Below are 12,241 nucleotides of genomic sequence, written 5' to 3'. Positions count from 1 at the left end.
GTTGGGGGTCTCAGACCACCTGTCCCAGAAGTGCTCTGGGCCTACACTTCTGAGCTCCGCTTTCTTGGCATAAAGCTTGGTAGATACTGCTGCCATCACCTATCCTCCAGAAGAATATCTCACTTAGTGTCTTCCCCCTCACCCTGGTGTGTGAGAGAGACAGGGCTCTCAGAGCCTTTGCTGTTTTCCTTGCAAATTATTTCATTATTTCATTTTTTCCCTTTTAGTCTATATCTCTTGGTCTTGCAGTTTTGTGGTATGTGGCTAGGAAAATCAGCTTTTTTTCCCCTCTCCACCCTGGGCAGTAGACCAATTTCACAAGAAATAGAATAAAATTTTATTATTTTCTTTTTTAAAAAGGAAATGAGAAAATGTAAACATTTGTTTTCAATCTTTAGTAGTAGTATGATTAATTTCTTTTGTGTGTCACTTTGATTTCATTAGATGGAAGGGATATATGGTTTTCATGATACAGAGAAAAAGCATATAATAAAACTGAATCTTGGCAGAAATGCAAATGAGGGGACATAATGGAGAACCCCAAAACAGCTCTGAGTATTGAATATGCTCAATGGATCTGAAATATTGGATGATGGTTGATAGCAGGATGAGGGAAGAAATTGGAATGGAGTATCTGGGAAAAGAGTGCAGCTGGAACTCCAAGCATTTATTGTGGTAGCTTCTACTTATAGTTTGGTCTGGACAGCATTTTTAATGTACGTTAAATAAGGGAGCAACCCAGACAGCAAAAGATTCAAAGAAAATATGCATTAGTAGTGTGAATCAAAATATCCCATATGATGAAGAGGTAGCCTGAAACCAATAGAATATCTTGGAATGTATCTTATTTAAATAACCAATAAATAAATAAATAAATGCTGAGCTACACAATGAATCAAGTTCCTCCTTTTATTATACAGGATTTTATGTACAAATCCCCCCACCCAATTTCTTCCATTCTTCAGTCCTGCAGTTGGTTCATAGCAAAACAAAGTCTAGGAAGCATTTTGAAAATAGCTCAGGACACCAAAGTGGCCAAATTTTGCAGGATAAGCTAATAGAGAAGACCCAACAGGAGAAAGAGAACGAAAGAAAAACAATGCTTGCCTGTTTGTAACTTGTATTTTCAACAAAGAAATTGTTGTAAATTTCTGTGCTTTGAGAGACGCAATCATCTGTTAACATGTCCTGAAGGAGAGAAATTCCTTATATCTGGTTGTATATCTTCCAGCAGAAATCCTTAGAAAGAAGGGTAGGATCAGATCTTCTGAATTTGGCCTGTATGAAAATGTGATTTACACCCTGCTTTCCTGAATAATAGTTGGAGTCTGAAACACTGGATTACTCTGGTAAGCAACCAACACTCCATCTATTTTTGAAGTTGGCAATTAGGAATAAACCATCTTATTGTACAAAGAAGGGGATCTTGAAAAACAAAGATAATGAAGGATAATACAATTTTGTAGGAGATTTCAGTTTAATAAACCACACAATATTTTTTGTGTTTCAGAGTATGGGCTGGTTGAAAGTATTTGTTGCTCTGCAGTGAGATGGGCGGTGACAAATTTGAAATATAAATAAATAAATAAATAAACTTGCATGTCAGAAAAAGGTCAACAGAGAAGAAATATATTTTTCTTTTGCATTTAGGTCTCTTGTAATTAAAAAAATCAGGACACACTGTGCTATCTATGTCTTCAATTGCCCTTGTTGAGTCTTCAAGGCTAGATTTTGTGAACCCTTGAGATGAACAACTGTAAATTATATTTTGGAACCTTAATGGCTGCATGGCTGAGTCATAAAGTGAATATTTCATTCATAATCCTTCTTATGAAATGCTTGGGTCAAAATATGTGTACCTGTTATGCTGTATGTCCCAACTTTAGTCAGTGTTCCTTTCTGCTTCTATAATATAGAACAATTATTTGCCTTCCTAATCTTTAGGAAACTGGATGGAGGATTGTTTTACTTCTGTGAAAAGAGACCTGATAACAACCACATTCATCTCACCAGGTGATATCTCAGAGGATAAAGGGTGTGCTCCTAATGCAACACTGTAGGAAGCTGCACTGGACCAAGGCTAACAAAAGAAATGGACCACTAGGAGGCAACCTGATTAACCAGGCACGGTCAGGATTTCAAATGCAAAACCACACATTGTATAGTGTGGAATAGCACTCTTATTACACACCACAGTCCCTCTTGCCTCAAGAAAGTAGACTTTCTACAGACTGTTTCTTTTCCTGCCACTAGAAAGAAAAAGCTCAACTTTTCATCTCTCAATACAAAATCAGTTTCAGTAGTGGATACTGATTACAAGGCTCCAAGTGTAGTACAATGAAGGGGGTGGGGTGTGTGGGGTGTGTGTGTAGTGGGAGTAGTGATGACAGTCAATGGGGATGGCAACTTTCCTGTGTCCTACAAAAGTGCTTGGAGATATTGGTCCATGGTCTCCTTTTGAATTCCAGGCAGAGACCCAGTGGCAGCCCTGCATGTCAACATTTGTCCAGCTCAACATGTCAAGACAAGTTTTAACTTCTTGTGCTCCTCCCTCTTTTTGTTGCTGTTGTGCTGACATGCTAAGTGAAGGAAGGCGGGGGAGAAAAAAAAGTAATTGGTTTATTATTTTGAATTTATATAATATTTCCTCTACCTTTGTATGAAATACCAAGGGCAAATATTAATAGATGCAGTAAGTAGAGAAGGTTGACATAAAAATAGAATTATGTAGCCCAATGGCTGTCAAGGGATAGAGAAAGACAACACTGCTGCTGATTGGTTAATCACTTGTAGGCCGAAGTTTCTTTCACCATCTTTTCCGTAATTTCCCCTCTTCTTCCTTTTCTGTTTCTTTTCATGTTAGCAGCAAGGCAGCTGAGTGATAGTTTCAGGACAATATCAATGGGATGTCAGTATGAAAATGCAGGTAATGTCCCGTATATGCCTGTGGTACCTGATGTATGTTGCAGTCCTTCTGTCATCCACCACCACAAAAAAATAAATAACATGGTATAAATGAATAAAATCAGGAAATATTTTGCCAAGAAAGGAACCTCTCAAACAAGGAGAAAAGAAAATGAAACTTAAGCAAGTGTTATTAAATCAAAATATGAAAAATTAAATACATATTATTTTATATAATTCAGTGGGATTTTGCTGTCATGAATGGAATCTGCATGTTTTAGAATATACCTAATTACTGTAGGCTGGAATCTTCCACATATGTGAAATGGCTATTCTCCTGAAGAAGCAGAGGAAGAAGAAAAAGAAAGAAAGAAAGAAAGAAAGAAAGAAAGAAAGAAAGAAAGAAAGAAAGAAAGAAAGAAAGAAAGAAAGAAAAAGATATAATGAAAGACACTCCTAAAAGTATACATTTATATACATCTGCTCAAAAGTTAAGTCCATTTAAACTAAAAGGGACTTATTCTTAAATAAAGAATTTGTAAGATCCTCCCTGTATCTTCTTCCTTAGATTGGCCACTTAAGCATCAACAAATAACAGAAAATGTATCAACCCCCAAAGGACAAAAAAGGGCATATATTTGCATACTATTTGGATTATACATGCTAATTTATTCTATGTAAGTAAAATTTTTGCTTTAATTGTTGTAATTTAGGTAGAAAGAATTACCAAATTTTAGATAGAAATGAAATACTTCTTATTGTAATAGGGAACACCAGCCAGGTGACTTCTGTGCCTGCTTGATCTGCTATTTGGCAGTTTAAGGACTCTGCTCTCTATCTTCAAATCAACTTGAACTAGGTAACCCTTCAAGCATTTATTTACTTAAATATTTAGAGTCTATCTGCCATCAAAAAGTAAAAACAATAAGATGGGATAAGAATAAAGAATAATTTATTTATTTATATTCACAGTAGAATCATAACAGGTAGTGTCCTCCTGGACAGTATATTCTGTCCCATTTCACTGATATGCATGTTGAGTTGTGATGAAACATGTGGGGTGTGAAGCTTGCTATTTCTATGCCAGACACATGACCAAATGTTGGTCATATTAAATGGGTTGGATTTCTTTATAATATAAAGGGGACACTTAATCTCCAGTTTCAACTTAAGCGTTTTAAAAATCTTTAAACAGATAAGGGGAATATTATTTCAATGTACAAGCAGAGCTTCATGGTCCTGAACAACACCAGCAGATCTAGGGGAACAACATATGAGGTAGGAAAATAGAATTATGATCTATAGTTTGAGCCATAGGAGCCTTGGACAAGATCTATAAGACCTTTTTCTCCACCTTCTTTCTATTTATTTCTATTTATTTATTTCCATTCATTTATCTTCTTCTGGGTGCCATTAGCACCACATCTTGGAGATAGATAGCATGAATAGAGAGCATGTATGCAAAGATTTCTACTCCTCCTGGTGTCTCTTGTTATTTATTTAAATGAGGCAGCTGAAAAAAAATAAACAGCAAGGAGGATGAAGATTTCTCCTCCTTGCTCTTACAGTTTGTTCATCTGTTTTGTTGACTAAATACCAAGGGGGGCCAAGAAGTAAGTATCAACTCAACATGGCCTTGGCAAGTGGATAGCAATGTCAACTTTTGATACCAGCTCAAGATACATGTGTATCATTGACTAGTATGTGATATGATTCTCAGTCCTAATCCAACACCCACTTTTATACTTACAAGTCTGTCTTTAAAAGGTGCCATTGCGGTGGTCAGTTTTTAAAAGAAGTTAGTGGTTCACCTTTCCCACTCTTCCTTTCCCATTAAATAGCTTATTTCTTTTGCATCGTTATGCATTAAATTTGTTGGGAGGACTATAATTTCATTCCCATCTTTATATTCAGACAATAATATATCTGAAGGTAAATTCTCTGGTGTCAAAGCTTTTTTTATTAGCTAAGGACTGACAGACAAAACCTGAATTCACTGATGATGCAAATTTGAAAGACAAAATCTCATTCTTTAGCATCAATACATCAAGCATTGTTTGGACAACTTTCCCCAAATGAACAGGAAAGGATATAATCTGGCTGTAATTCATTATAATGTTAAGAAATAATTATCTGTTAAAGGTATGGGAGGAAATATTACTTTCCACTGAAGTCTGAACACTGTTATAATGGTCTAAATCCAAAGTAAATCACACAGGTGGGAAGAAAAATACTTTCCTTCTGCCTCTTACTAATTTTGGTAAGCACTGGATTGTGTTTCTGGAGCGCTGATTCTGGATAAGGATACCTAGTCAGGTAATGAAATGTCTGCAAGCAAACAACCAAGCTCAGAGAGCACCAAGGACTCCACAGTTCAGCTCTGAGCTACATGTATTATATTCTTACCAATTTATCATCACAGTCATCCTGCACAAGACCTTCCTCCTCCTCTTCTTCTTCTTCTTCCCCATTTAATGGTTCTTCTGTGTTCATGTCTGCTTCTGACGCTGTGTCTTCTTGAGAAATTTCACTTTTGTTTCCATCTGCTTTTTTCCTAACTTCTGCAAAAAATGCAAAAGACAAAATATCTGTGTGATTTGAGAAGGCCTTTTCAACAAACTCTGCTTTGTTGGTAGGCTTTATTTGGCTTATCTGGGCATCCCCAAATATCAGGAATCCAAGCTGGAAACTAATTGAAATTCACCAAGTGTCCCTGTATGTTGCCACACTGGGAGCATTATGAAAAATTAAAATGGTGCCTGGACTCAAATACTACGAACACCTTGTCAGAAAGAAAAAAGAAATGAAAGGAACATCTGGAGAAATGTCTGCGATGAGTCCTGACAGGGCCTGTGATCCTGGCAGTTTCCCAAGGTTGCCAAGACAAATACCACTTCGTTTCTTTCCCTTTTATCATTTAATAGGTGCTTATTGTAAACTATAGCCTGAGATTAATATCATAGAGTGCAAGCTTAGAGAAAAGCATTCTCCCAAATATTTTTTGGCTTTGTTTATATGTCATGGTTAACCAAGTCAGTAACAAACCTAGTTAGTCTCATTGGGGCTTAGTATATTGTACGAATCCAGGGCATTTGATTTGTTTATGGTTCAATATATTATGTAAAACCAGAAAATGGGACAATTAAAAAAACAGGTTAAGCTGGGTGAATGCAGCCCATAAATTAAACTGGGCATGGTCTGGAAGCACTGTGAATTACCTTTTTGGGGCTTTAGGCTGCATCAGGAGAAAGTGAAGAAATGAAAACTAATTAGAATTTTTTTTTTCTTTTGTTAAATCTACTGTTGGTTATAGTAGGGGATAGGCAGTGATAGCAAAAATCATCCAGGTGCTTACTGTCATTTAAAGATATGAAGCAGAACAAGGGTGGAAAGCCTGTTGGGCTTCCAGATACAACTAGATCAGTGTTTCTCAACCTTGAGAACTTTAAGATGTGTGGACTTCAACTCCCAGAATACCCTAGCCAGCCATGCTGGTTGGGAAATTCTGGGAGTTGAAGTCCACACATCTTAAAGTTCCCAAGGCTGAGAAACACTGAACTAGATTGTGGCTCCCTTCAACCCATCTCAATTGACCATGCTGACTAAGAATGATGGAAATTGGAACCCAACTTCTGGAAGACTGCACATTGCCAATCTATGAATAGGGAAACGGTGTCCTTCAGATGTTTTGGGCTATGTAATCTGCTGGGTTAGAGATTCCTATCAGTATCTGTGCCCTCTACTAGTAAAGCTAACCCATGAAAATATATTCTCAAGGACAAAAAATCAGCAGGGGAGCCTCCAAATAGTTTTATATTCATATGGGAAGCCTGACAGTTTTTTGAAATCACAGGTTTCCAAGGGCTATTTGGTCTTGTTCTGCTATTACAATCTTTATAATATAAATGCCAGTGAAATACAGTATGTCCATAGTTTAGATTGTCTAGAAACAACCATTTATATTTAATAATAACATTGGTGCAGCTTTACCCAATATGGTGCCTACAGACAGATTGGATTACAACTCCATTAGTCATCATCCACTTTGGCCCTTGCTGGCTGGAGATGATGGGTGCTGTAGTTGGGGAAGGAAAAAACTGCACTAGCTCTTAGGAATAGAACAAGGACATCACAGCTGAAATGTAATTGCAAAAAGAACACAAGGTCCTATGTCCCAAAGAAAGGAAGGTCAGACAGTACTAGGAAACTGGCACTGAATTTCTGCACTGGAACTTCCACTGTGTCTTGGTGTTATTGATGGGACATTTGCAATCAGCCAACTAACCTGTAGGTGCTTTCTGTTGTTCAGCAATCTGCTCCAATCTGCCCAAGAGAGCATCAATGTTGGATTTGATCTGGGTCAGCTCAGTTTTAATTGTCTGCAGTTCATTGCATTTCACTTGGAAGACAAAAGTAGGAAGAAAACCTTATTCTTCTGTATGGTACAAATTAGCAATTTTCTTGAGCAGAGATTTAATGATACTTCATATATACCTTTCAGTTGCAGGTCCTGCTTGGCGTCCGTCACAATAAGGGCTTATTGGGTTCAGTATAGGACAGGGTCTCGTTTGCCTTTCATAGCTGAGGAGAAGACAGGAGAATTTTGGCAGGTACCATTTCTCCCATCAGAGTGCACCATGAATGGGATAAGCTACCAAAACCTAAATGCTAGTGCACAGCTACTTAAGGGTGTGGAAGCCCTGTGCTATAATGACTCTGGCAAGATGGTGATATTGTAGATAGAAGATATCTCAGTTATCACAGAGTTCATTTATTAATTTTTAGAATGACCTCTTGCCACACTCTCACAACTTCAATGAGGTACAAGGTTTGCAACTCTGAGTCAATAAAAAAGCAAAAGAAAAGAAGAATCTTCCACCTCATGCCTTGAACTTTAACAAGGAATTCCCCCTTCATTTTTAATTTGCACAACTACTTAGCAGGAGAAAAAGTGAAATGCCTGATGAAATGATGCTTATGCACACACAAACACAAATATATGCTCCTTTTTCTTTTTCTTTCTTTCTTTCTTTCTTTCTTTCTTTCTTTCTTTCTTTCTTTCTTTCTTTCTTTCTTTCTTTCTTTCTTTCTTTCTTTTTGCCCTCCTTGGATTTTTTTTAACCAATGTATTTCTTTTCTGCAAAGCTCTGTATTCCCCGAGCCCACTGATACCTCCCTCTTGTGTCCAGGTAGGCTATTTGGGGCAGATGGCCTCATAAGTCAGCTCTTGCTGAAGGATGCACGACTCCTTTGGACTCTATCCACTCATTCCTTTTTTCTGTGGAGTCCTTGCAGTTCTCTGAGCTGGTTGTTTTCTTGCAGATGTTTCATTACCCAGCTAGATAACACCTTCAGTGCACTAGTAAGATGTTACCTAGCCAGGTAACAAAATGTCTGCAAGAAAACAACCAAGCTCAGAGAACCCCAAGGACTCCACAGTTCAACCTTGAGCTCCTCTTCTCTTCTATTTATTGTTTTTTTCAAGACACACCATTTGCAACCCCTCACTTCCCAGCCTTTAATTTCCTAGAATTTTCACTCAATCTTCTATGCTGGCAAAGCTGGGCATACTCTGTACTCACTGGACTGTTTTACTTTCCTCCTCAGGAAAGGAGGAAAGTAGTGCTTTCCTATTTATTTTTTCCCAAAAGTCTTGTGCATGAAGGGTGCAGTATGGTTCAAATAAGGTGCATTGGTTTAAGAATTAGTTCAATATTAAAACAGAGATGATAATTTGAACATCGCCTTATTTGTAAGAAGCTCAACCAAGAGCATGTATTCCTTCCTCCAACCATTTAGTCTTCTGCTACTCAGTGACAGTTTGAATTCAAATCTTTCTGGCCATAGTTACCAAACAACTGCATGGCTGGCTGGGGAATTCTGGGAGTTGAAGTCCAAACAGCTTAAAGTTGCCAAGATTGAGAAACATTGTGCTAGAGAGACCCAGTTGGCTCCTCCTATTGTGCATTTCAAATATTTTTGTCTTTCACCAAGTATTTAGCTTAATGTATTTTTTTCCTTTGCTCGGTGGTCAGTATGTATTCTATTTTTTAATGCTCCATTTATTTGTTGTTGACATTGTTTATAACAGTATATTTTAATTGTATTTTTACAACTATTGCTCTGAGGGCAGAAAGTGTGATATTAATAAATAAATGAAAAGCAACCAGTTGTCCTGTTCATATGATTCTTTTCAGTTCTTAACTCTCAAGAATGTGGACAGAGAATTGGGAGAGATCATTATCAGCTTGCTCTACCCTTGCCTATACTAATGGATTAAATCAGCCAGGTTGGGACTAGCCCCATGGTTAATGGATGTGATCAATGCCTCCTTGGGTATGAAATATGCTCCCGGTTGCTTAAAGAAACAGTTCTAAGATCTTTATTAAAAAAGCCTTTCCTTGACCTGAATGGTCTCTTATTCGTGAGCCAGTCTCAAATATTCTATTCTTAGGTAAGGTGACTAAGAAAGTGGTGCCCTCACAGCTCCAGATGCCTTTGGATGAAACTGATTATCTGGGCCCATTTCATCTGGGGTTTTGTCTGGAAGATGGTACTGATAATGTTTTAGTCACCTTAGTGGACAAACTATGCTGAAAACTGCAACAGGAAGAATGCAACCTTGCCAGTTTTCCTAGATTTCTGCTGGGTTGTGAAACCATTGACCATGATGTCCTTCTGGGCTATCTAGCACTGTTGGATTTTTTCTTTTTCTTCTTTTTTTTGCAGTGGTTCAGGATTTTCCTGACTGGATATATTCAGAAGGTGGTCTGGGAGACTAATATTTGCCACCTAGGTCATCTATATGAAACTGCTAGGGGAAGGCTTTGTGGGTTTGGAGAGTGGTACCATCAGAAAGCTAGTGAACCTAACTCTACTACTCCTTACTATCTGACTCCCAGGAACATTGCTCAATTTTGGTAATGGTTAGATCAGTGTTTCTCAACCTTGGCAACTTTAAGATGTGTGGACTTCAACTCCCAGAATTCCCCAGCCAGCATGGTCTAGATCAGTGTTGTCCAAACTTGACCACTTTAAGATGAGTGGACTTCAACTCCCAGAATTCCCCAGCCAGCCATGTTCTGGGAATTCTGGGAGTTGAAGTCCACTCATCTTAAAGTGGCCAAGTTTGGACAACACTAGTCTAGATCAAAGAGCACTGAAATTAAATCCAGACAAGATATAGGTGCTGTTGGATGATCAGGATGCTAGAAACTTAGTCCTATGAAGAAATATGTTTAGTCTTGAGAAAATACAGCAAAAGTTAGATATGATAGTGCTCTTTGAATACTCCAAACAATGCTATATAGAAGCTCAAGCCCTGTTCTCTTTTGTTCCAGAGTACAGAATAACAAGTTTAAGTTGCCAGGAGGCAGATTCCAACTGAATATTAGAAAACACTTCCGGATACTAAGAGCAGTTTAATGATGGAATCAATTACTAGGAAAGATGATGGACTTCTCTTCTTTGGATGCATTCAAATAGAGGCTTAGACAGCCACCTGTCTGGAATATTTTAATTGGGATACATGCACTGGGCAGAGGGTTGGACTTGATAGCATAAATCAGTGTTTTTCAAACCTGGCAACCTTAAGATATGTGGACTTCAACTCCCAGAATTCCCCAGCCAGCATGGCTTCCTGGGGAATTCTGGGAGTTGAAGTCCACATATTTCAAAGTTGCCAGGGTTGAAAAACGCTGCTATAAATTGACCCTTTCACCTCTACAGTTCTATCTAAAGGACTGCTTCTCCTGCTATGTTAGTTAAATCAGTAGGTGAGGCCCTTTTGAAGATGCCCTGTAATGAGCTGTGACAATAACCTTGAGGAACAGGAGGAAGGGTTGCAGCCAAGACAATGGTCAGATAAGAGCAAACTGAGTCCAAAGCAGGATCTTCTGCTTTCTCTAGAAAGATAGTATTAAGAGTTGCAAGATTGATGCCAGCCCTTTGAGGTAGACCAGACTTGAACACCAAAGTTATGAATACTAAAACTACTTTTATTATAGGGTTACAGAAACAGAATCTTGCAACTCTGAATGTGCCTCCCCCCTCGCTGCCTTTATCTTAAAGAGAACTAGGGAGGGTCAAGTCTGAGATGTTTTCCCAAATTCCATTCCTCCTTTGGACTCAGATTTCTCTTATCTGACCATTGCTTTGGCTGCAGCTCTTCCTCCTCTTCCTCAAGGTTACTCTCATAGCCCATTACATGCCCACACTCCAGAAACTTAGCTATCTGGTTCACAGGAGAGGACCTTCTTCTCTGTGGTTCCTGGATGGTGGAATGCTCTTTCCAGGGAGAAATGTTTGACCCACACCCTCCTAATATTTAGAGAAAAGGAAACAATGCATCTTTTCACCAAGCTTTGAAGTATTGATTTTAATGATACTGATTTTAATTTTGATTTTAATTGTATTGCTTTCACTCTCATGTTTGTGTTTTTGTTTTATTGTTGCAAGCAGCCTTGAGTGCTTATATAGGAAGCAGCTATCGTAATAAATTCAATAAAATAAAAACACAATGTTTTATAATACATAAAATACTCATTAGTAATTATATTTGCTATGCGTGTCTGCCCTTGTGCATTTCATTTCAAAGGCAAGTCTGAAACCATTACAAACATTATCTCTGCACAATAGCATGAAACTTACATTTTAATTTGGCTGAACTGTTCACAAGAGCAGCAGATCTGGCAAAGAGCTTGACGGGGATAGTTGCTTTGACACGCCGTACTAAAGGGATGGTGACTCGTGGCCGCTTCACAGGAATCATCCTGGGGATGGGAGAGACTCTTCCGCGATACTCAAAGAGTCTGTAACAGAAGCAGAAGAAACGCTTTGCTGTAGCGATCCCAGCCAGATGCATTAGCAAACATCTCCCATCAAGAGATGAAAACCATTGATCTCCTCTAGAGGGAGCCAGCATTTCATCCATTCCTGCTATCTGTTCCTGCCTGGGCTGTAAAACCCATCAGAGATTGTAGCTGATCCTTAAAGTTCTGGGGAGACTTTGTTCATCCATTATCCTGCAAGTTAATGCTGACAAGCTCTCAGAGAACTTATTTAATAGGTTGCTATAACAGCAAGATCATTACTTTTAATTCATTTTAAAAAACACTTTAATATTTATATTTGAGATTTAAGCGAATCCCATGACTTTAGGACAGATCGTCCCAGGCAATTCTTTTGCTCTCCCATCCTAGCATCTTTTCTTTTCGTCACCTGGTGCCTAATCATAGTTTAAAACAGGCCACACAACTTTTTCCTAAGATGCAGCCAACATGCATTTTACATGCAGTCAAGGAAAAACAATTGCTTAACCCTGCTTCCTAACCTATTG

At 38.3% G+C, this 12,241-nt stretch overlaps 1 protein-coding gene across 11 annotated transcripts in view; it reads right to left on the bottom strand.

Annotated features, from left to right (window-relative positions):
- Nucleotides 1-895: 895 nt before the first annotated feature.
- Nucleotides 896-12,241, bottom strand: part of RALY (RALY heterogeneous nuclear ribonucleoprotein) — a 248,357-nt gene continuing 237,011 nt past the window's right edge. For 8 of the 11 annotated variants that reach the window (XM_088153550.1, XM_088153555.1, XM_088153553.1 and 5 more), the window contains 4 exons: nt 11,554-11,714; nt 7,190-7,303; nt 5,311-5,465; nt 896-2,974 (listed from right to left, as the gene is read on the bottom strand). In XM_088153550.1, coding sequence (XP_088009676.1) covers nt 2,888-2,974; nt 5,311-5,465; nt 7,190-7,303; nt 11,554-11,714 — 517 coding nt within the window. In that variant the 3' untranslated portion in view covers nt 896-2,887. Of the gene's footprint in view, nt 3,242-5,310; nt 5,466-7,189; nt 7,304-11,553; nt 11,715-12,241 lie in introns of all 11 variants that reach the window. The other 3 variants (XM_088153558.1, XM_088153556.1, XM_088153557.1) reach the window with 2 other exon arrangements.

The sequence above is a fragment of the Python bivittatus genome, unplaced genomic scaffold, assembly GCF_059951505.1.
Source record: "Python bivittatus isolate LINGU-HERP-01145 unplaced genomic scaffold, Pbiv_v1 ctg000700_np1212, whole genome shotgun sequence".
Classification (NCBI taxonomy): Eukaryota; Metazoa; Chordata; class Lepidosauria; order Squamata; family Pythonidae; genus Python; species Python bivittatus.
The sequence above is the reverse complement of the archived record's forward strand: the minus strand, read 5'-3'. Positions and strand labels throughout refer to the sequence as shown.